Here is a 10,384-nt window from a genome sequence, read left to right on the forward strand (position 1 = left end):
ATCGGCTAGTATGAACTACGAGTGTTATAAAGCCCTATTTGTCTGCGTGAACAAATTTGATGCTTTAGATGCACACTTGCACATCATGTGGAGTTCTGCAAACATCATTAGATACAGACAGGCACACTATTAGGAGTTCAGAATACAGATTTATAGTGAAGATCCTGTATCTTCTATTTACCAGCGTCTCTGCGTCTCTTCGCAAGTTTTTATACGGGTGTTATAGCGTTGGTGAAGTAATGGGCGCCTATAAATCTTTATCCAGATAACGTTCGCATCGTGCTTATAATGTACGTTAAAATCGGGTTTATAAATTATTGGTCCCTAATGATCTGTGCTTAGTTTACATGACATGCGCTTATATACGTCCATTATCCCATAGTTGAACCCTATAAATATATGCGTCCAAAAATTGAGTGAGATTGGGATATGCATGGGATAACTCATTGACTTCTATCTATGGACTATCTGCGCGAATTCGAGTGTAATAGCGTTTGGGAACTAATGAGCGCCGATTATTCTGCGTCCAGACGTTTTTTTTTTATATCCCGCGTAAACGGTTATATTCGTGTTTAAAAATGATGGTTTAACGGTAATCTGGGCCCAGTAACATTAACATACTGTCGTACGTGCATTATAGAGCATTTAGAGCCCTATTAACCTGAGTCGAGAGTCAACACATTAAGCATAGGCGGCTCCAATGGAGGGGAGCGGACGCGGCGTACGCCCCCCCTAAAATCTTCAAAGTAAAGTCAAATCATTTGATGTTTCACACTTAGCTAGATCTAAATCACCTATGTTAACTCATTTTTATCTTCTTCTTCGAACTCAAAATTGCCCACTAATCACAGACAATCGCTAAAATGTTTTAACTTTATACTCTGTGTCGCCCGGCGTGTAAACTATGCATATTTTTGGCATCATAAGAAGGTACTTTGATGAAAATAAATAAGGCGTGACATGTCTGAAAAGTGGTTGACAAAGCCTTCAAAATCACTTAAATCGTGGGGCTTCCGGGAGGGGGGGGCTCCTGTTGAGTGTGCTTTAATGCTATTAATTGCATCAAATAACTAAGTTAATTAGATTGATGTACGTGCATGAAATCTCCGCGTGTTTTATTTTTTTACATTTTTTTACCATAGGAGGTTTTTGTGTGACGTCAGGGGTTTTCCGTTACTAAAAATAGATTGGCCGTCAACTTCTCGATCGCGGCCTATTATATTGTATCAGAGTAAAGGTCGTCGGAAGACTTAATACTTACAATTTCACAAAACAAAACTATAAATACCCGTATTCTTTTTTAAGTAAGACTTTAATAAATAATATTTCAAAAATTATAAAGCATATAATAATTTGAATATTATTATAAGTGGTGTGGATGCGATAGTGTTATTTTTCATCAGAGATTGAAATTAAGTGTAAGGGGTGTATTGAATCAGTCATAAAACAAAGCCCTTAAATAGCTCAATAAATTTCAATTTTGAAATGCAGTTTTAATTTTCTTTTACATTGAATGATTTTAGTTTCGTTTACATTGAATGAAAAAATTCATAATTTAAGCATTCCAATTGAAAAAACACCTGCATATTTTGCAAATTGAACTGTCTTTGCATGTACATGTATATTGAAAACCCTTCTCTAGTGATAATGAGCGATACAAATTTAGCATTTTATGATACCATAAATCTACACATTTAATTTATTTTCCGCAAGTATTTTATATCCGTATATAATGACCAAACGCGATTGCTTGTTTTCATGATGATGTTTCGAACACTGCTGCAGTAACGCACGATCTTTACACATTATAGCAGAGTTTACATTTGCAGGTACCCGTTAAATACGTTAATTGTGTAGCAATAAATTTGTAAAATATTTTAAATGTATAGTTATTAAACACTTTATTGTTATGTTTAAACTGGCTAATATATATAGTTAATAGTTCCTAGCTGTTAATCCATTTCGGACAAATGTCTATTTTTTAAATATGTTCAAATATTTTATTAAAGCAACTATTAAGTTTTTGACTTAATATGCTAAGAGATGACATGGAGGTATCGTAAATTGTGTTTAATGACCAGACACATGTGGTTTATGCAGAGACCCCATACAGAGTCATACAAGTATAGGTCCCTGGGTTTATTACACTGTTTTCTTAGTAATTGTCTGGACAGTGTCCGATCATATCGAGATAATCGGTTTGTGATAAACAAAGGGGCAAATAAACACGGGGTTAAAAATGCTGAAACAAAGAGTGTCAAAACTGGTGTGAACAATTAAATAAAAGCATTTACATTTATCAAGAGGATTTATTTAATCTCTAACAAGGTAAGTTTTTACAGACAAATAGGTTCAAATCAGTTTCTATATGTTGATTACATAAATTCAATCAATTTGTTGTTTGTTTTTGTCCTTATTTGTGTTCGTTCATTGGATTCAATTTGATCTGAAAGAATTTCAAGTTCTGAGTATTTTTTGTTCTTCAAAAGGGTCGCGAATATGATTGTAACCTTATCACGATGCGGTTCATCACATGCAAACAATAGCAGAATGGCCGCAGTTTTGACGGCCAAAATTGGAGCATGCGCAAACGTGACGTCATTATCGGAATCCCCAAGACCTCCTATTGTATAATTAATACCCCCACCCCCTCCAAAAAAGCATCCAGACAACGTCCACTTCGTGCTTTTTCGGTACAATTCGGGTGAAACCAGGGATGGATGCCTATTTATCTGCGCCCAGTTAACGTTCACGTGCGAATATATATTGTCTTAATTGCATTATAGTGTAATAAAACCCAATAAATCTGCATCGTATGGCCTAATAAAACCCAATCAATCAGCATCGAGTGAATAAATTGAGTTTCTTTATACGGTATCAATTGCATGAAGAAACTGATCCACTTCTGTTTATCTGTGTCCATAGAATATGCACATGTTATTTTACGGATTTAATAGCGTTGAGGAACACATGAAACCATATTGGTATGCGTCTAGACAACGATCACATCGTGCTTATACATCGGGTTTTATAAATGAAGGACAAACAAACAATCTCATGTGCTTATCCCTTTACCTCTCACAAATGCACTTTGATGCATTTAAAGTCCTTTAGAAAATTAAATTAAATAAGTCCTTTCTTAACATATTCAAGTTTTAAATGCTTCATTTCCAATCTTTATGTACTGATGAGTAACAAACAGCATAAAACCTTAACAGACTGGGAGTTGCTGTTCTGGGTTTATGCTGGTTGCAAAATCAATTTTCACTTTGCTTTTTATGGGAGAAAGGGTTATACGGTCTATATTACATTTTAGAAGTTATACATTGTAATTACCTTATAATTGATGGATTGTTATTGTCAATGACTTTATGTTCTCTGATAATGTCATATCTTCCGTTTTAAGACAAAAATTGTTACAAACAAAAATGCTTAGAACAAGAACAACATTTATTCAGCAACAAAGCTTATACAAGCTCATAGCTTACATTATATATGGATTATACAATTTATTTATAAGTGATGGTAGAAGATAAGGAATGGACGATATTGTTATGAACTGGTTAACATGGTATGTTTATGAAGGGAATACATGATTTCATATAATATTGCAACTTTTTTAATTAATGACATTAACATGATAAAAAGGAGTAAACCTTATTTGTAAATGTGCGTGATGCATATGGATCAATTGTTAGGCTATAAGACTAAATATATCTAATATGTATATCATTACATACATACATACATACATACATGCATGCATACATAAATATATACAACTTTATATGGTATTTCAATATGAACACACATCTATGAGATTTAACCATCCTTGGCCACATAAGTGCCGTTGAGTGCAGTCCTATGTTTGGTTAAATTTATTTGTTGCGAAAACCCGGACTAGACTAAAAAGGTTACAAATAAACAATAATTACAACTTTAAGTATTTTAAGATCATCTTTGAAGAGTGTCGCCATAACTTATGCGATAACGACGAATATGGTTAATTTCACAACTATACACAGTTAACATTATACGTCTCCTAAAATGCAGATAAAATTGACGTTTTAACAACGCATTATTTACACGAACTTCATCTTTAATATTAACCGATTCAAGGTGAAATGGGAGAAATGGTGAAATGGTTTACACACAATCTATACATTGATGCCATTCACGTCTGTGGCAAACCATCTCTTTTCATGAAAATCATAGCATAACATCGAATAAACTATGGTTATACGCAAATGCTAAAAATGCATTGATTTTTAATCAAGAAAAAATATAAACTAGCAATAAAAGAGCGCAAATATGAACGCTTTTGTTTTGCAGACGAATTACAAAATATAGAAAAGGAGAGCGTATTAATAAAAGAAAGGCACAACATTAAATATATAAGGTTCATCAAACCCGATATTTTTGGTGTATTCTGCAGAATGCGTCTTAAATTAAAGAAGTTAAATCGAACCACTCAACCGTAGATGATATTTATATAAAAAAATAAACACTCGTTCGATGTGAAAGAAAGCCAAACATGAAAGTACTACGATCAAAGTGCAAATAAAAGTATAAATACATTTATAAATGTTAGCAAAACATGACATTTCTAAACGTTGGAAAATTAATAAATTAACAAAACAATAATAAAATCCCGGGAAAGCAACAACCTCCGGATGAGATTATCAAATGTTCAATAGTAAGACATTCAAAAGCAAACAATAACCATTGGTTTAATCAATTAATATTCTTGTCTTGGTGCGAAGGGAAAAAGTTATAGTTTAAAGAAATTGACGTAAATGATGCCAACAATTATAAACGCATACCTGTATATGGATATTTTCACGGATTTTGGCATGTGTTGAAGTTTTAAAAATAAAAATGATGAAATAAATAAAATAATGTAAAAAGATCAATGTTTACATCGGAATTAAATAGCTCAATAATTAAACAAGAATAAAATCAAAGATAAAAAAGTTATCCTTAACTAGTCTTAAACAACTGACCATTTGAGTAAAAGACTAGAACTTAAACAACTCGCCTATCTGTGATCGTATAGTAAGTAATATGTTTATGTTATAATTTATATCAGCAATCATCGTACTGTCACAAAATATAATGATAACAACAGAACTCGCCAAATTATTCCTTCGTAATGCTTTAAATTTTTAATGTGTTTAAATCATCAAAATATGCAAATACTGTAATATTGTAGAGCTTAGCAAATGTTCAGTATTACCGATTCCTCGCAAAAATAAAACTACAACGAAAATTTTGAAATCTGAAAAAAAATCAATTTCGTCAATTAACCAAAACGTGAAAAGGTCCATTTAACAAAACAATGGTACAAATCTATTCACAAGAGGCAAATTAATTTCAGACATCAGAATTTTAATATGCTCACTATTTACAACAAATGTAAATGATAAAGGAAAATTATGTTGCATGTTTCGTTTACAAAACAATGTATGACCTTAGCATCTTAGGCCGAAAAGTAATATATGAAAATATAATAACACAATTTCTTAAATTTCGCTTAATGAAATGTATAACTCTGTCAAATGTTATGTATCATCCTCTTATCCATATTTATACTCATACCAAGTTTCAATGAAATCCGCCAAAGCACTTCCAAGATATGGCTCCGGACACAAAAAAATTATTAAAATATTTTCGCAAACTTAATGATAAATCCGAAATATTGTTTACATTTCGTGACGTCATTTGACGTTGCAATGTTATTTCAGCAACATAACAAAATGCGATTGGTCAATCAAACGAAAATAAGCCAATGAAAATCCTTAAAAAAGTATATTACAATACACATGTGTAAGATTAAAATATTCGAAATGGTTATATTACAAGGGGAAGCAGGGTATGGAAGTGATAAATATATATCTGTATTGAAGAAACTGTTAATTACACACTAAGCACACTCACAGGCTGAACTAAGTTGTGTTGGTCATCATTGCTATCACAACCCTTCTTTGCTGCCTTATTCATGTCATATCTGATCACTTTTTTTGTAGGGGCAAATCTCCTTTTAGTTCTTGATGGAGCAGGTGTTACATTCTTCATAACAAATGAGGTCAGATGGCGTTGCATTTCTTCAACATTTGCAACGCCCTCTTCCACCACAAGTTCTTTAATTTTTGAGGCAACATCACTGTCGATACGTTGCAACGGCCCAGCGTTCTGTTGAAGATTCAATAAGAAATTTAAATAGCAGCAATTAATATAAACATGCACTTTGCAAACATAATCACCCCAATGTACGATCATCTGCATTTTAATACAGATCTTCAAGCTAATATAAATACATTATAATAAAGAGGTGTCAAATGAAAAGATGTAGATGTCTCAGTGTCAGACCGACAGTGTGACCCCAGAGTGCGTTGTTGTTGATTAGTTAAGATAATCAGTAAAATTTGAATCTTACATTAACAAGAGCTTGTTAACAGACAAAACAGCAGCCTCCTAGTGGATATTTGCTGCATTGTATTTATATAACCATAGCAATCAGCAATTTGAACCATATTAAAGAAACTGACATGAAGTGCATATTCCCAATACGGCCATTTATGCCCTCCAAACTTTATCAACTCTGCTAACGTACTTTTTGAGTCAGCACGCTTTTAGTTTCCACTCATTTCTTTAAACTCAGCAACAATAATTTGCGCAGGAGGCAAAAAAAAAATGAAGGAAATTGTACATTCAACTTTTTGTCCCTCTTTCAACATACCAAATTTCATCAACCTAGGTAATTTACTAGTTGACATATTGCAATATGCTGATTGCAAAGATGGACATACACACACACAAACGGAATGACAACTGCAAGGTCAATGTACCTATGCCTTTCGGCAGGGAATAATAAAGAAATTATAATGGAAACCAGGGCATAATCTTTATGTCCTTCTTCTCCTCATTATTTCGTTATTATTATCTTAATTATTGCAAAACTTTGACTTCTTAAGAAAGTCTTTAAACAGTCATTTTTAATAAAAGTCCATATAAATCATTCGACCACTGGCGTGTGGCTACCTTCGATTCCAGGAGCATACTTTTAACAATCTTTAGTTTTATTATTTGATGTCAAATAACAACTATCAAAACTCAAGCATTTAGAGAAAATTAATTGTAAGTTATTTTATTATACACATCATCTTTTAAGGAAAGATCTAGGATAATGTAAAGGTACAGAGTGCTGCCAAACAAATCAGGTTTAAAGCTGGAGCAGTCTGATGACATTTTTAAATATTCTGCGTAATCCTATTCATCTTTTAGTTAACACTGGTAAAAATAGCTATTAAGCAAAGTCTTTAGATTTGGTTTTAAACATTTGCAAAAAATCAAATTCAAAAGATTTTTACATTTTTTTTAAATTATTACGTGCCAGGTAAACAAGAAATTCCCATGATGGGGCAACTGTTGACAATTTTGATCACATGTTACAGCAAATGAATCAACAGAAATTTAACTTTACAGAGTGTTACTTTACATATCAGTACCTCTCCACTTGTATGGTACTTGTGTTCGATGTTAGGAAACACCACCATTATCTTCTTGATGCCTTTACTCAGATCACTCCTCACATTAGAAGCAGCCATTTTTTGTCCAGCTCGCTTGATGAACCCTTGTATTAAATGACATAATGTTGACAACCTAAACAGTGCTTAAAACCAACAATAGCAAAAAATGATTGGATGAAGATGTTTAATTTAATTGTCATCATATTTTGCTTATCACACTTTTACAGAGGTAAAAACAATAAAAATGAGGCAAACACAAATGTACATTTTGTACCAATCAGAAGAAATTGATGATATAACCAGTGGATATTGAGCATTGGTGCAATAGTAAGGTTTCTTAAGTGTTATGATTGCAATAAAACAATGCAATGTACAGTAATTGTCCTGCTTGTGGGTAAATTAAATAAAAGAAAAACAACACATCCAACCTCTTCAGGGGTAAATATCAACACTTCCTTCAGAATGATAGAAGCAGGACAGTCCAATTTTTTGGAGAGCTGCACTGCATGCCTTGTTTTCTATTTAGCATATGAATGTTGCTCACTGCTAACTGTCTTTGTCTGAAAAGTATGTTAATATCTTTACAACTTTATGTACATGAAAATGCATATTTTATCTGATATCACACAGTGTTGAGTTTTGACAACTATTTGGACCAAATTTGTTTAAGAACAGATACTGTAAGTCTAATTTCATCATAATATTAGTCAGTATAAAACAAAAGGGTAAACATTTTACTCTTCATGGAATGATCTGATCAATGTTGGCATTTTACCAAGTCCAAAGAAATAAATCTTATATTTTTATCTGAGCATTCATCAAGACAATAAGAACAAATTTTTTTATTTTTTGCACTGAAATCAACACCATTTTAAGAACATTTTTAAAATCCTGTGTCCATCATTACATGTTTATTGTTTATTTTTGCATTAAATGGCTTACAGGATGCGCTACATTGATGTTTCAAAATTTATATATAAAAGATTCTTGTACATTTAGCTGATTCATCTGGATCCTATTTTTTAACAAAATTGTTATTAAATACAATGCTTTCCAATTCAGTAAAGACTGATTTATATGAGACATTGCTATTGTATTGTTTATGAAAATAAAGATTCTGCATACTAACAAGGTGCTCAGGTAAGCTAACAAGAGCACCGCATAAAAGGTGCCACGCTCGGCTGAGGATGCAGTTTTGAATACATGAATGCTTGTCAGATTTTTTGTTTTTTTTTAAGAGGTCACAGTGACCTTAACCTTTGACCTAGTTACCCAAAAATGCATGTGACATGTAGAACTCATCAAGGTGCAGCTACATATGAAGTTTCAAAGTTGTAGGTTGAAGCACTTTGATTTTAGAGCCAATGACAAAATGTTAAGGTTTTAGCATGACGCGGACGGCCAATGACACGACGACGGACACGACAAGCTGGCTATGACAATACCTCGGGTTTTCTTCGAAAACAGCCGAGCTAAAAATCAATGACAAGCATGGAGGGGAAGGTTACCATTTTTCTGTCCAATACCTTCTCCTTTTCCAGTTTTCTCTTCTTATTCTTGCCTGTACCATGGTGGCATTTCAGAACCTGATGTCCAAGGCTCACATACATATAAGGGTTCACCCCATGGACCCAACAAACCTTATGGGAGGATGAAGTAAAAACTGAAATAATTCATCAAAACAGATTATTTTTTTCTGCTTATGTATACACTTTATTACAAAAAAAACAAAAAAAATGAAATTAAACAAAAAAATCCGTATCATGAATTCATTCATTTAATAGGAACAAGAGATGTGTTTGTCAGAAACACAATGACCCCTATTGCGCCGCTTTGATTTTTTTTTACCTTAGACCTCGAAGGATGACCTTGACCTTTTACCACTCAAAATGTGCAGCTCCACGAGATACACGTTCATGCCAAATATCAAGTTGCTATGTTCAATATTTCAAAAGTTAATATTTCAAAAGTTATCGCAAGGTTACCAAGGTTAAAGTTTTGGGACAGAATGACAGACAGACGGGCCAAAAACAATATACCCCCGATCATTCGAACTGGGGGCATTACAATAGTTGATAAAGGTACATAGAATCACATTGTTCTTAAAAAAAGAGAAAGTACAAATGTTTTCACCTTCATAAGTCTTCATTTTAAAACTTTTTTGATTTTTGAAAGACAATTAATAAGGAATTTTGTGACAGGATATGGGAATGAACAATACTTTATCAATTGGGGAAAAATTCTTTCAATTTTTTAAGTCAAAATATTAATGCAAGTAAAAAGCTATCTGTGAGGCATGCCTTTTTCTACTTACCCGTTGTGATAAATATTCAGGCCACATAAAAGCTAAATAGATTTGATAACGTCTTTACAAACTTATTGTATAAAAATGATTAATACCATAGTGTATTGCAAACATTTCATCATTTAAGAAATATATGAGTGTGGCAGAATTTAGAGGTGCCAGTGTAAATTAAGTATTAATTTAGTAAATGGTGAATAAAAAATAATAACATAACAAAATAAACTTCGCAATTTTTTTATATTTTGCTCTAACATGGCTCATCTTGAAGGACATACGCTTTTTGGTACAAATTCAAGTGATTAACATAGTAATCAAATACTGAGAAAACACTGCTTAATGCCCCTGTGTTTCCATGGCTGTGAATACATGGCTATCATCACCTGGGTATAAATATCCATGCATCCAGAACAGTATTTACAGATTGCACTGCTGTTACTTAATAATAAATAAATGAAAATAAGTGCATGCAGAACAATGTACGCTGAATTGCTAACAGTTGATACCGTTATTTTCCATTAGAAGTTTACTGTGTTTATTTAAAAAGCACTGG

General features: G+C 32.7%; 1 protein-coding gene across 1 annotated transcript; it reads right to left on the bottom strand.

Moving 5' to 3' along the window:
- Positions 1-5,916: 5,916 nt before the first annotated feature.
- Positions 5,917-8,327, bottom strand: LOC127840347 (uncharacterized). Its single transcript, XM_052368755.1, has 3 exons — positions 7,958-8,327; positions 7,509-7,633; positions 5,917-6,192 (listed from the first exon to the last, which is right to left on the bottom strand). The coding sequence occupies exons 2-3, from the start codon at positions 7,605-7,607 to the stop codon at positions 5,917-5,919; spliced, it is 375 nt and encodes a 124-aa protein (XP_052224715.1). The 5' UTR covers positions 7,608-7,633; positions 7,958-8,327.
- Between the last annotated feature and the right edge of the window lie 2,057 nt (positions 8,328-10,384).

The sequence above is a fragment of the Dreissena polymorpha genome, chromosome 8 (genome assembly GCF_020536995.1).
Source record: "Dreissena polymorpha isolate Duluth1 chromosome 8, UMN_Dpol_1.0, whole genome shotgun sequence".
NCBI classification, from domain to species: domain Eukaryota; kingdom Metazoa; phylum Mollusca; class Bivalvia; order Myida; family Dreissenidae; genus Dreissena; species Dreissena polymorpha.

Excerpts from the sequence above, each read along its gene's own strand:
- LOC127840347 (XM_052368755.1), bottom strand. The coding sequence starts at position 7,607 with ATGGCTGCTTCTAATGTGAGGAGTGATCTGAGTAAAGGCATCAAGAAG. Across the intron at positions 6,193-7,508 it reads AGTACCATACAAGTGGAGAG|AACGCTGGGCCGTTGCAACG; the intron begins GTACTGATATGT and ends AATCTTCAACAG.